Source organism: Miniopterus natalensis, chromosome 1, assembly GCF_054644295.1.
Source record: "Miniopterus natalensis isolate mMinNat1 chromosome 1, mMinNat1.hap1, whole genome shotgun sequence".
Classification (NCBI taxonomy): Eukaryota; Metazoa; Chordata; class Mammalia; order Chiroptera; family Miniopteridae; genus Miniopterus; species Miniopterus natalensis.
The window spans coordinates 98,998,073-99,012,980 of NC_142081.1; the positions used below are offsets into that span (position 1 = coordinate 98,998,073).

General features: G+C 37.9%; 1 protein-coding gene across 5 annotated transcripts in view; it reads right to left on the reverse strand.

Annotated features, from left to right (window-relative positions):
• Positions 1-14,908, reverse strand: part of NEO1 (neogenin 1) — a 275,123-nt gene that overhangs the window by 147,875 nt on the left and 112,340 nt on the right. For all 5 annotated transcript variants that reach the window (XM_016201544.2, XM_016201537.2, XM_016201561.2 and 2 more), the window contains exons 3-4: positions 13,407-13,682; positions 7,906-8,059 (exon numbers count right to left, since the gene is read on the reverse strand). In XM_016201544.2, the coding sequence (XP_016057030.2) occupies positions 7,906-8,059; positions 13,407-13,682 (430 nt within the window). The remainder of the gene's footprint in view (positions 1-7,905; positions 8,060-13,406; positions 13,683-14,908) is intronic.

Here is a 14,908-nt window from a genome sequence, read left to right on the forward strand (position 1 = left end):
GTTTATTGCTAATACATAGAATACAACTAATTTTTATGTTTATCTTGTATCTTGCAACCTTGCTAAACTATGTCTTAGTTCTAAGAGTTTTTTGTGGATTCCCTGGGATGTTCTATGTAGACAAACATACCATCTGCAACTAGGAACTGTTTTATTTTATCCTTTCTAATCTGCATGCCTTTTCTTTTGTTTGCCTTATTGAACTGGCTAGAACTTTCAGCACTATGATAGAGAGCTCCTTTAATTGGTTAATGACCTTAAGGGGAACATACTGTCTTTCATCATTAAGCATAATGTTAGCTGTAGAATTTCTTTAAAAGATGTTCTTATTTTACTGAGTGTTTTAAAAATAAATGAGTGCTGAATTTTTTAAATGCTTTTTCTCCATTAATTTGATCATGTAGGTTTTTTCTTTAGTTTGTTAATTTGGTGGATTACATTAATTTTGGAACACTAAGCCAGCCTTGCATCCCTGGAATAAGCCTCATTTGGTCACTATATATATATATATGACTTTTTACATATTGCTGAATTCTGTTTGCTAATATTGTAAGAATTTTTATTTTTATATTCACATATTGTGTAGTTTTCCTCTTTTGTACTATCTTTGTTTACTTTTGATATAAGAATACTAGTTTCAATTCCTCCTCTTCTATTTTCTGGAGAGACTGTATGGAAGTGATGTTAAATATTCTTTAAATGTTGGCAGAAATCTCTGGTGAAACTACCTGGGCCTGGAGACTTTTTCATTGGGGGGGAGTTAAAAATACAAATTCAATCTCCTTAACAGTTAGAGGTCTTTTCAGATTATTTATTTCATATTGGGCTAGATATGTTAGTTTATATTTTTGAGGAAGTGGTTTATTTTGTTTAAAGTGTCAAATTCACATGTATAGTTACTTATAGTATTCTCCAATTATCCTTTTGATGTCTGCAGGGTTTGTAGCGGTTATCACCTGTTTTAGTCCTAATACTGATCAATTGTGTCCTCTCTCTTTTTACAGTTCACTGCTCCTTACCTCTGTCTCATCCAGTCTGTTGTTAGCTCATCCACTGAGGGTTTTCTTTTGTTTTGTTTTGGTGAGTCTCTAGGTTCAAAATTTGCCACATGATTTTTAAATCTTCCATTTTTTTGAGGAGACTTTCTATGTCTTCGCTGAGAAATTCTGTTTTCATTTGTTTCAGGTGTGTTCATAATTGCTCACTGAAGCATTATGATGATGACTGCTTTAAAATCTTCGTCAGATAATTCTAAAACCTGTCATCTCTATGTTGGCATCTATTGATTGTCTTTTCTCATTTGAGATTTCCTAATTCCTTGTATGATGAGTGATTTTCTATTGAAATCTGGATATTTGGGGTATCATGAAACCCTGGATCTCACTAAGTCTTTTTTTTATCTTTATTGCTGAAAGTATTACAGGAGTCCCATTTTTCCCTCCCATTGGCCCCCTCCATCTCAATCCAATCCCCTCTCCAAGCCTTCACCCCATTATTGTCTGTGTCCATAGGTTATACATATATGCCTATAACTTCTTTGGTTAATCTCTTCCCACCCTCCACAACCCTTCCTTCGGAGAAAAGACAGTTTGCATGCTTCAATGTCTCTGGGAATACTTTGTCAGTTTCTTTTGTTCATTAGCTTCTTCTTAAAGAAGAACCTTCAACATTTCATGTAGTGCTGGTTTGGTAGTGGTGAACTCCTTTAGCTTTTTCTTATCTGTGAAGCTCTTTATCTGACCTTCAGTTCTAAATGATAGTTTTGCTGGGCAGAGTAATCTTGGTTGTAGGTTCTTGCTTTCCGTCACTTTAAATATTTCTTTCCACTCCCATCTGGCCTGCAAGGTCTCTGTTGATAATCAACTGACAGTCTTATGGGTACTCCCTTGTAGGTAACTAACTGCTTTTCTCTTGCTGCTTTTAAGATTCTCTCTTTGTCTTTAACCTTTGGCATTTTAATTATGATGTGTCTTGCTGTGGGCCTCTTTGGGTTCCTCTTCTTTGGGACTCTATGTGCTCCCTGGACTTGTAAGTCTATTTCTTTCCCCAGGTAGGGGAAGTTTTCTGTAATTATTTTTTCAAGTGGGTTTTTAACTTCTTGCTCTCTCTTCTCCTTCTAGCATGCCCATGATGTGAATGTTGGGTCACTTGAAGTTGTCCCAGAGAGACTCCTTACATTATCTTCATATTTCTGGATTCTTTTTTCTTTTTGCTCTTTTGATTGAGTTTTTTGCTTCCTCATATTCCAAATTGCCAATTTGATTCTCAGCATGCTTTGCTCTACTGTTGTTTCCCTGTAAATTATTCTTCCATTCAGTTAGTGTAGCCTTCCTTTCTGACTGGTTCTTTATTATATCATTGGTGATCTCACTAGTTTCCTTAATAGCATTACTAAGATCCTTGAGCATCCTTATAACCATTGTTTTGAATTCTATATCTAGTAGCTTGCTTCGCTCCATTTCATTTAGTTCTTTTTCTCGAGGTTTCTTCTTTCATTTGTGACATGCTTCTTTGCCTCCACATTTTGGCTGCTTCCTGGTGTTTGTGTTTATGTATTTGGAAGAGCTGCTATGTCTCCTGGAATTTGTAGAGTGGCTTTGTGTAGTAGGTGTCCTGTAGGGCCCAGTGGCTCAGTCTTCCCAGTCACCTGAGCTGGGTCTTCTAAGTTCTCCCATATGTGGGCCCTGTGCACTGTCCTGTTGTAGTTGAGCCTTGGTTGCTATTGGCAGTACTGGGAGGAACTGGCCCCAGGCCAATCGGCTGTGAGGACCAGCTGCAACTACAGCCAAAGAGCTGCTGTGCTGGAGGCACCCCATGGAGCAGGATCTACTTCAGTGTAGCTTTAGTGTTCACCGAGTTTGTCCCTTGAGTGTGTCACTCATGGATGTGGTAGGGTTGTAATCCAGCATGGTTGAAGCTGACCACTGGGTGCACTGTCTCTGGGGCCTCCTGGGAGATGCAAAGTCAGTCTCTGCCTGTGCCCTGCCCAGGGCCACCCAGTATGAGCTACACAGCAATCCATAGATGGCTGCTACTTGTGCTGGGCTTGGAGGTGTCCAAGAGAGGCTAAGCTATGAACCAATGCAGGCTACCACTAGTGCCACACCTGGAGCCACATATTGAGAGATATGGGGCATGCTAAGGCCAGCTGCTGTTTGTCTGAGAGAGTTTAGGGAAGTCCTAAGTGTGAGGCTAGAGAGGCTACTTGCATAGAAAAGCCACTGGAAACAGCTTGGATGAGTTTGCAAGTAGGGAGGGGTGGGGTCTCTGGAAATCACCAGGGCAGGGCCAAAGGTGTGAGTTACGTTGCTAGAGATTCAAATATGGCGCCTACCTGCCAGCTCTATAGGGGAAAGGCTCATCAAAGGGGCAATGGCCTCTGCCAGCTCCTCTGTGAGAAAGCTGCCCCTCCAGCTCTCAGGCTAATTCCAAGCAAGTTAGTTCCTCCCTGAATGTCCCAGGTTCCTTTCAAGCTGCTGCCCAGACTGGAGCTCAGTGGGAGTGCATCTGAGAAAATCTGTGTGCCAGCCCTTTAAGAGGAACTGCCTGGGACCCCTGCAGCCTCCACGTCACTCAGCAAAAGTCCCCACTGGTTTTTCCAGCCCAAAGTTCTAGAGACTTCTCTTCCCGGCACTGGAAACCTGGGCTGGGGGGCCTCATGTGGGACCAGGACCCTTCGCTCCTCTGAGAAACCTCCACCGACAGAGATCCCTCCTAGTTTTAAACCACAGCAACTGGGTGTGGGACCATGGCCGCATCTCCACGATTCAGCCCCGATTCAGTCCTATTCACACCCATTCAGTCCCGATCCACTCCGTGTCTCTACCCCTCCTACCCGTCTTGATGCTTTGTCTTTAATTCCTAGTTGTAGGACTTCCATTCAGCTAGATTTCAGGAGGTTTGGAGTGATGGTTGTTCTATATTTTAGTTGTAATTCTGATGTGTTTGTGGGAGGCAACAGATACCTGGTTACCTATGCCACCATCTTATTGTCTCCCTTACTACTTCTCCTCATTAAGCCTTTGATTTTAGCTGGCTGCTTCTGATACCACTGTAGCAGAGGAAGGGAGAAATGCCACCTCATCACTGTCAGGTGGAGGCAGAAGCCCAGGTTCCCCACTCTATTAATTCCTGAGAGGAATTGGGGGCCTCCTCATTACTCCTTAGCAGGGTTAGGAGTCCTGGCTCCCTATCAGGCTTCCACTGATACTATCCCCTTGCTAGGTGCAGCAAAAGTGCCTCCTTACTATTCCTCACATGGAACCCAAAGACACCATGGGGGAGGGGCACACACACTCAATTCCACATGGTAGTGAAAATTCTGACTCTCCACTAGTCCTCCTTTGATACTACCGAAGAGGGAAAGGGAAGAAGTGTCTCTTACTGTGGATGGGATAAAAGTCCCAGCTTTCCCATATGGTCTCCACTGATATTCCCTGGTTGGAATGAAAGTCTTGGCTCCCTACTTAGCATCTGAGACCATACAGTAAGGAAGGTGAAGGGCCTCATTACAACCTGGCAAGGGTGGAAATCAAGGTTTTCCACCTGGCCCTTGCTGGCATGGGTGAGGGTAGGTCCAGTTTCTTCTATGGTGTTGGGCTGGAGGAGAGATTATAGTCTGATAGTTTTGGTCTTGCTAGGCTGCCCTTTTCCTCATCCTCTGGCTAGAGAGAGTACACTGTTAGAGCTTTTTCTGTATATGCCTGTTGGTGTTTCCAGGTTGCCAGCTTCTTCAGCGGAAGTTGGCATATATGAGGGGGGGAGGGAAACAAAACAAAACTTCAGGGAACTCATCATCAAGTTGTTCCTTGGGTGCCAAAGTCCCTAGCCAGTCAATCTTCCTCTCTCCACCTTTCAGAGTCTTATTATGTTTGTTGTATATATAACTTCCATGGTTTTAGTTGTACTTAACTGGACAAATAGGGAAAAATACATCTACTCCATTTTCCTAGAAAGGAAGTCCTCACCTTGTTTTTTAAACAAGTTGTTTTAATAACATTAAGCATTTTTATAACTATAACCTGTTCCTTTGTGGCTCGGTTGTGATCTATCATTCCACTAAAACATAACATTATTGGAATATTAAATCACATTTTGCTGTCGGTCACCTTGCACTTTAGCATTTGTATTTTCTGGATTCTATCCCTTTAAAATAAAACTACTCAATGAATGGGACACATTTCCACCACCACCCCTTCAATAGCTATATTTGGTTTGAATCTGAACAAATTTAATCAAAAGATTAAGTAAATATCAATTCTTAAGATATTTATAAAAGCAATGGTAATGTTTTAAAATATTCATTTTCAAAGATGTCTTAAATTTAGTAATAGAGAAAGATGTCTAAAAATTTAAGATTTTTTACTAGAGCCAGTCCACTACCATCTGGATTTCTAGCCACTTTTTTCTTTCAATTTCTAAATTTCTTTCTAATTTGGGGGTCTAAATAATTTATTAGCTAAGGTCCATCTACATCTCTAATAAGACTCTAGCTCAAAGACATTTTGAAAAATTACTTATATGTAACTTTACACACTTTTGTATTCCATCCACCTACTTATATTTTCCTATATTACACTCAAGCATTCAACCAAAATATATTCGTCACCACTCTCCCTACCCTGTTATATGCCAAGCACTGTGCTAGGATCTGGAAACACCAATGTGAACATCATCAACACTAGGTGTTCTACTCTTACATTCTTCTGAAACTTCCTGAGAAAGTGATATATCAAAGCAATGCTTTCTCAGACTTTTCTACCACATAACCCAAGTATGAAGAAGCCCAGAGAAACCAAAGTAGAACACAGTCTACTCAATCTTAGAAGTTTCCTGATTTATCTTTAAATCTCAGAGGAATATTATTAGCCATGATATGTCCACATTTAATTTAATTTTAAAAACTTCCCCTCAGAAATATCTTTAATTAAAATAAAATGTAACAATTTGAAAGAATATGAAAGGAAGATATGATTTCTATACCCCTGACCCACCTAGGCCCCAGTCTGACAGTCATTCTACTAAGAGAACAATTCTCTAACACTGTATAAAACAGCAATCCCACCTGTACCTCTCTTGGTGTCCAGGTCACACTTTGTCATAATTTTCTTCACAGCACTTACCATAAACTGAAAATTATGCTTATATGATTATTGTCTGACTCTTCCCCACTAGAACATGAGCTCCTTAAGAGCAAAAACTCTGAGTGTGGTTTACTACTGTATTCCCAGTACGCAGAACAGTGCCAAACATAATCAGCATTCAATAAATAATTGTTGAATATTTATTTAATAAACAAATGAAAATCATATGAATCCTCTTTTATTTCTTGTATAAGAAAACAAATTCCTATATTTTACATATTTCAGAATGTCCTATGATATAATATTAAAGTTGTAAAAATAACCTATTTCAGCTTTCCTACTCCTGATGTTTTATTTTAACATGTAGACAATAAAAATTTCTTCTCTAAGAGCTTGAAATTTTTACCCCATATTTTAATGTTCCCTCTGCTTGTTAGCATAAGTTTAAAAAATTCCCTGGAAGTCTTACAAATTCTTTGTATAATATTTAGCTAAGTAAAGAGAAGAAAAGATATAAAATATAGGCAGAAGCAGCTGTGACTGGATGGCCACTGAGAAAGAAATCAGATGATATTGGAGATGACACCACCAGCTTTGCTAATTGTACAAAGGAGAAATAATATGACTGTATTCTATCATCCCCACTGATTGCTGAAGGCTGATTACCAAGCTGACTAGGCAGATCTCCCTTTCCATGTCTTGGTTACTGAACTACACAAATTAAGAATGTCTGCTTACTTTGGATTACTAAATTGACAAGCTCTAGACCTGCTCTATCCAAATCAATAGCCACTAGCCACATGTGGCTACTGATACTTGAAAATATGGCTAGAATGACTGAAGAACTGAATTTATAAATTTTTATTTAATTTCCATGTAAATGCAGAAGCAGCACTGAATACAAATTTTATTGTTTTGGTAGAACTACACTGCACTTTAACTGGTACACTGCATAAATTATTGTATTTAGTAGTGCACGTGTACTTCTTACTCTTCTAGGGCAGCTACCAGAAAATTTTAAGTTATATATGTGGCTTGCATCATTTTCTATTGGACAGCACTGCTCCAGAACAGTGGTCCACAACTGGGGACAATTTTGTCCCCCAAGAGACATCTGGCAATATCTAGGAACAATTCTGGTTGTCACAACTTGAGAGTGCTATTGGCATCAAGTGAGTAGAGGTCAGAGATGTTACTCAACATCCTACAATGCATGAGGTAACTTGTTTTGGAAAGAAAACATACCTAACTACAACCACCTCAGTTCTTTTATCTGAATACAACTGAGAAAAGTATCCAGACCATAGGAAGTAATGAGGGGGATGAGATAGATAACACGGTGGTTGATGTTAACAGAAAAGCCTTTTGTGGAGGATGAAGCATTTGTGATCATAGAAGAAGGCTGGTATTATTTTAAAAGGCAAAAACAAAAGGGTGAGAAATACATTTTCTTTTACTGTTTGTGTTAAGGAAAAAACTGCTATCAACAAAATGCATATGAGAGTGAGTGAGAAGTCTCATCTAGTCAGGACTGGGGACTCTAGCAATAATTTAGAGAAGGAGGTCCCGAGGCCTTACGCTAAGGATACTGTAGCTCAGAAAGAACAAATAGAATTATCCCTTAATATTTTGAAAGCATTATTTTCTTTAAACATCATAATCATATACAGCATATAAACATATGTTAAGGAGATAAATGAGCATTACAATGTGTTTAAATTTTTAAAAAAGTAATCATTTTCTTATTAATCAATAGTCCCACATAAGATAAGAAGACCAAGTCTCAAGCTAAGGCTGAAAAAGGCTTTTAGGCAGGTATTACCTTTCTGTGTCAAGTGCCTCCTCATTTTTTGTCCATCTAATGGTTGGAAGAGGAAGTCCCGAAGCAACACATGGCAATACTGCACTCTGACCAATGACTCTGACCAGGGAAGAAGGTTGTTTCAAAAATACCAAGTTTGATGTGACCTCAGGATCTAAAAAAAAAAAAATTTAAAATAAAAGATAATGATTACAAAAGCACTTTACCACTTTAATGATGAAGAATGATCAATTCCTATTCAGTCTATGTGGCTTTAGAAAAAATATTTTAAATTCCACTTAAATGAGCAAACCTTTCTTAAATAACTTTTATGTGCAAAGCACTGTGCTAGGTTCTTTGGGGCTTTAAAGATGCATAGTTATAGCTCCTGCCTTCAGTGTATTTACTAGTTAACAGACGGAGGTGTGACATGAATCCCCTTGACTTTAAAAAATAGGAAAAAGCAAATGCCTCATGAGGGGTACAAACAGAGAAAAATCTGAGCAAGCTCAAGGCCCTTAGCAGCATCTTCCCCACTCCCAGTGATATCATAAAAAGTTTCCTTTCCTCCCCTTCCCCTTCCCCTTCCCCTTCCCCTCCCCTCCCCTCCCCTTCCCTCCTCTCCTCTCCTTTCCTATATCAGTGTGTTAGTTCTAAAAATCTTTCTGAGCTTTAACTTGTCCACTCAGTCTGTCAATACTTTGATTTTATAACGGTGCAATGACCAGGCTACCACTATATGTGTGTTCACTTTATATAGCTGCTCTTATGAACACATGAATGTCCACGTGCTTATGGATAAAAGACAGGTTCTCTAAAGTTTTGATGGTGTAATATACTTCTAAGTGCTAAGTTTTGAGGGGAAAAAAAATTCTCAGGCAAAGAGACGTGGTTCCTATCTCCATAAAATCTTAGGAAAAGATGTTTCATAACCATAGCAACCACCACCATTCTGGCTTTAAACTTGTGAACCAAATGATGATGGTTCTGTAGTCATGGTAACACGTAAAAATTGTCTAACAGATCAGTGACAATTCACTTCAGTGAACATGCCTTTGAAAGCCACCCAATCGGTGACAGCCTCAGGCTTTAAGTGTCAGCCATTCAAGAACAGGATCACTTGCTTCTAATACTGGTATCAACCTGTTCTCACCCCTCTAATCAACAATAAAACATGCTTCTCTGACTGACATTGATCTACCCCTGTGCCTTGTAACCAACACACTAAAAACAATGTCTTCCCAAAAATTCTATAAGAGATCAGAAGTTTCCATTATTCAAGGAGACTGTGCTTCTGAATAAAAAAAACTTAAGAAAAAACCAAATAAATGGAAGTACATACCATGCTCAAGGATAACAAAAATTAACATAAAGTGTCCATACTGCCCAAAGTAATCTACAGGTTCAATGCAATTCCTACCAAAATACCAACTGAGTATTTTATAGAACTAAAACAAATAATCCCAATATTTATATGGAACTACAAAAACCCCAAATAACCACAGCAATCTTGAAGATAGGCAAAGTTTGAGGTGTCACACTACCTGATATCAAATTATACTACAAGGCTACAGTAAGCAAAACAGCATGGAACTGGAATAAAAAGACATATAGATCAATGAACCAGAATAGAGAGCCCAGAAATACACCCACGCCATTATGGTCAATTAATCTAAGACAGAGAAGGCAAGAACATTCAATGGGCTAAAGACAGTCTATTAAAAAATGGTGCTGGGAAAACTGGACAGATATATGCAAGATAATGAAACTAGACCACCTTCTTATACCATATACGAAAGTAAATTCAAAATGGATTAAAGGCTTAAATGTAAGATTCGAAACCATAAAACTCCTAGAAGAAAACACAGGCAGTAAAATCTCAAGACATTTCTTTTAGCAGTGTTTTTTCTGATATAATCTCCTTAGGCAAGGGAAACAAAAGAAAAAATAAACAAAGAGGACTACATCAAACAAAACAGTTTTTGCACAGCAAAGGAAACCATCAACAAAACAAAAAGACAACCTATTGAATGGGAGAACATATTCGCCCATGATACATAAAGAACTCACACAACTCAACACCAAAAGAACCAATCCAATTAAAAAATGGGCAGAAGACCTGAATAGACACTTCTCCAAAGAGGACATGCAGATGGCCAACAGACATATGAAAAGATGCTCAACATCACTAATCAGAGAAATGCAAATTAAAATCAAAATGACATATCCCCTCACATCTGTCACAATGGCTCTCATCAATAAATTAACAAACAAGTGTTGGTGAGGCTATGTGGAGAAAAGGGAACCCTTGTGCACTGTTGGTGGGAATGAAGATTGGTGCAACCACTGTGAAATATAGTCTGGAGGGTCCTCAAAAAATTAAAAAATGGAACTGCCTATGACCCAGCAATTTCACTTCTGGGTATATAAACAAAGAAATCCAAAACATTAATTCAAAACAATATATGCAGCCCTTGTTCAGTGCAGCATTATTTACAATAGCCAACATATGGAAACAACCCAAGTGTCCATCAGTAGATGAATGGATAAAAAAGTAGCGGTACATATATACAATAGAATATTACTCAGCCATAAAAAAGAATGAAATCTTACCTTCTGCTGACAGCACTGGTAGACCTAGACGATACTATGCTAAGTGAAATTAATCAGTCAGAGAAAGACAAATACCATATGATTTCACTTACATGTGGAATCTAAAGAACCAAATAAACCAAGATACAATATTGATAGAGACTATTCATAGAGAACAGACTGATGGCTGTCAGAGGAGGGGATTTGGGGGACTGGGTGAAAAAGGTGAAGGAGCTGGTAAGTACAGATTGGTAGTTACAAAATAGTCACAGGGATGTCAAGTACAGCATAAGGAATATAGTTAATAAAGTTGATAATATTGTAATAACTAACTATGGTGCCTGATGGGCACTGTATTGGGAATATTGGGAGAAAAACTTTGTCATGTATATGACTGTCTCCCCACTATACAGTACACCTGAAACTAATACAAAATAATGTTGAATGTAAACTAATTCAAAAATGAAGTTAAAAAAAAAGAAATTATCCTTTACAGAAGCAAAAACAGTGGAATATCAACAATTTATTGTGGGTTATTATGGTTCAACCCAAAATAAATTATCAGTAATCTTTTAAGCATCACTAAAAAAAAAAAAGTTTTGGGTTTTTTAATGCTAATCTAAAAAAATAAACTTATTTCACATTTTACTATTAATGTATTATATGTGGTACAGCTTCACAGTTACAAAATAGTCATGGGGATGTAATGTATAGCATAGGGAATATATCAATAATACTGTAATAACTACGTATCGTGCCAGGTGGGTACTGGTGGGGAAACACTTTGTAAAGTAAATGACTGTCATACCATTATGATGTGTACCTGAAGCTAAAACAAAATAATACTGAATGTAAATCATAATTGAAAAAAAAGTAAAAAAATTATTTTTTTTTTTAAAAAAAGACTGCTTGACAAGCACAGCTCTCCCTGACCAAGTCAACAAAACATTCAGTACTTTGTTTTTGTTGCAGACATTCAGTGGTGGCTCATCCTTTGACACTGAGAATCTTGTTTCCTTGGATCCAGTTTAGAGGATTTGCTTGAATGTTACCCTGGGTATAAAAAACTCTGAACTCTGCCATGTAAAAGCAAGTCAAGAAGTAGGCTGGAAGACACTGCTATCTGGCAATAGTTTGCTCTAATTTTTAAAATCTTGAATTATTTAGCTAGATTTAATTGAATTTTGATAGAAACAAATTTGAATAATGATTTACTGGCCTCTATGTGCCTGTTACCATGCTTGGCATTAGACAAAATTCCTTGTCCGTGCTAAGCTTACATACACTAACGGGGAGAAACAACACATTAAAAATGTAGTATGTCAAGCCCTAGCCGAGTAGCTAAGTTGGTCAGAGCGTAGTTCCAATATGCCAAGGCTCCAGGTTTAATCCTCAGTCAGGGCATGTAAAAGAATCAACCAATGAAGGCACAAATAAGTGGAACAACAAAATCGATGTTTTTTCCTTCTCTCTCTCTTCCCCTCTAGAAGAATCAATATATTTAAAAAATTAATTTAATCAATTTAATTTTAAAAGATGATGTATTATGTAAGGAGAACACACCAGGGTAAGGGAGGATGGGAATGGAAGATTGCTGTTTTAAACAGTGGTTAAGGAAGGCTTCACTGATAAAGTCATATTTGGGCGAAAGAGGTAAGAGAGTGAGTCAGGCAGATATCTGAGGGAAGACCATTAGGAAAAAAATGACAAGCAGAAAGGCCCAAAAGCAAGAGCATGTTTGGAGTGTTCTAGAAACATAAGGAGGCCACAATCACAGAGTGAGGGAGAGAGAAGTATGAGATTGAAGAAGAGAGATGGGAGAGGGAGGTGAGACAAAGTTTATATATAAAGCCTTACAGGGTAAGGATGTTAACATTTATTCTGAGATGGGAAACCTTTAGAAGACTTTGAGCAAAGACATGACATGATCTAATTCACATTTTAAAAGATAACTGTGGCTTCTGAGGTGAGAATACACTGGGATAGGAATGACAAAGGCAAAGATGATGATGACAAAAAAACCCTGCTTTTTAAAAAATCAGTTCAAGGCCCATCAGCAACACCATCAAGAGTCACTGTCCATCATATTAGTCTCATTTTGCAAGCCAATCCACAGGCTAAAAATAAGTCTATGAAGTCATCATATATAAAAACTGCCCATACAACATAGGTATGGTCCAATTATATTCATAAACTCACATTTAAAATAAGAAATATGGAAAGAATCAGGCACCTAGCAGTGGGAATAGAAGCTGAAAGGTCATGAAACATCAAGAGGCTAGAGGGACTCTGATGAGCTACAGGTGAGAGAAAGTTATTAGTAAGATGTCACACAGTTGAGAAAAGATAGACAAAATAGGTTATGAGGAAAGCCAATAGGAGCAGAAAGAGTGAGAAGCCAAAAGAGAAGGAAAGATGGAAAGAGGAGCTGGGTTTACATTAAAATGGGGGAGCATTATAAAGATCCAAGAAATCTGGCTTACCAGCGTCTCCGGAGAGCTGCTATAGTAACAGTTACCACTCTACCCATCTCTCTTGTATGAACTAGCTTGAGTGAGTCGCTAATTCTTACAAGTTAAAAGACCTAACTATAAAAAGTATTCTATTATAGGGAAGTAATCAAACTCAAAGAAGTATCCTATTGCGGGGAGGCTTGACAAAAAGACACAGAGCTAATGTTTCTTTTGTCAAGAAGAATGCAATAGACATTGAATATACTTTATTGCTTGGTAAATTTTTACTGACAAATGCATTCACTAAAGTGTGGATCTTTCTCATGTTTTCTTCTTTTCCCCCTTGTAAGAAATTTGACATTAATATGCTGACATTAATATGTCACATCACATTTTTGACAGTACTTATAAAAATTCTAACAGAACAAATTTTACCCATCAATAAATATATTATCAGTCCTGATAATAAATGAATACCTGGAAGAACTTTTAATTCAGCTTCATCACTATACTTTGGTGGCCCACCACTTTCAATTAAGCAGCGATAAAGTCCCCCATCTCTTTCAGTCGCATTGCTGATAACCAGTGTTCCACTTGGAAGTTTGATGACTCTACCATCCAGAAGAAGAGGGTGCCTGTTCTGTTCCCATCTCACAAATGGGACCAAATCTGCATTAACTTCACAATTCAGAATTGCACTGTTCCCAGCATAAACTGAAGAAGGTTCTGGTTGGCTGGCAAATCTTGGAAGACCTGGACAATAAAGAAACAGAAGAAATAAAATGCAGTCATGGGGACCAGAAGCAAGTCAGCCCATGTGGCCACATGTATGGTGGAACCAGGTTCAAGGAGGAGGTTCACGAGTCAGGAAATTGGCTACATACAGGATTACAAATCAAACAAGTTACTGGACTCAGATTCCTCATAGTCAGAGAAGCATGGTACAAATATGGAAAAGCAGAAGGGCTGAATAAATCCCATGGTACTGGACTAGAATAGAGGCATCAGTGGAAACTTACGGTTTTATGTAATTCTAGATACAAATATAGAATGATGTATGTATGGAGGTAAATGTGTATGTATGAAATATATGTACATTTCATATATAGTCATCTGTCCAGAGAGTCCAGAATCAATGTCACTCCAGTGGCAATGAGTATATATTGTGATTCAATCTGGATTTCTAAATACCATTCTCCATTACAAGGAATCAATGCTCCTTGGAGGGAGAAATAGCTGATTCTAGGACTGGTAGAGGGAAAAGTACAAGATGAGCCTAGAATGTCTTGTGACTGGAAAAAGGGCAAGTACCCAAAGAACAATATGGATGAATCAGAAGGACACAAAAGTCAGACTGAAGGGAGTTTCTTCTGGCTAAATCTGGGACAATGAATCATAAATAGATGCTAAAATTAGTAGGTAAAAGTTGGATGAGGAATAGGATATTTATAGGGTATCAAATTATCTCTCCCCCAAATTAATAAAAGTACAAAATACTTATTAACTTTACAGGGAGAAACATAGCATAGACCACCTTAACTTATGATAAAGATTAACATTATCAGTAATGGAACAAAACAGAACATGCTTCCTGATATGATGCACTAAGAAGAACAGAGCATCACTACACTATTCCTCCCAAAAATGCAAAACCTGAATCTATTCGTAGGAGAGAATCAGAAAACCCAAAATAAGACAAGGAAAAAGAAGAATGGTTCGAGATTAAAGGAGTCTAAAGAGGTAAAACATGTCATCTGGGACTAGAAAGGAAAGGGGGGTGAGGGAGTTAAATTTCTACTTTTGTTTTTTTTTTCCTATTAAGACCAATTGAGACAATCAGTGAAATCCGAATGGTATCTATGGATTAAATAACAGTATTGTATCAAGGTTAATTTCCTGAAATTGATAACTGGTTACTTAGGAGAATTCCTTTTTTTAGAAAATATACATGGAAGTTTTAGGTAGGGGTAACATCTGCA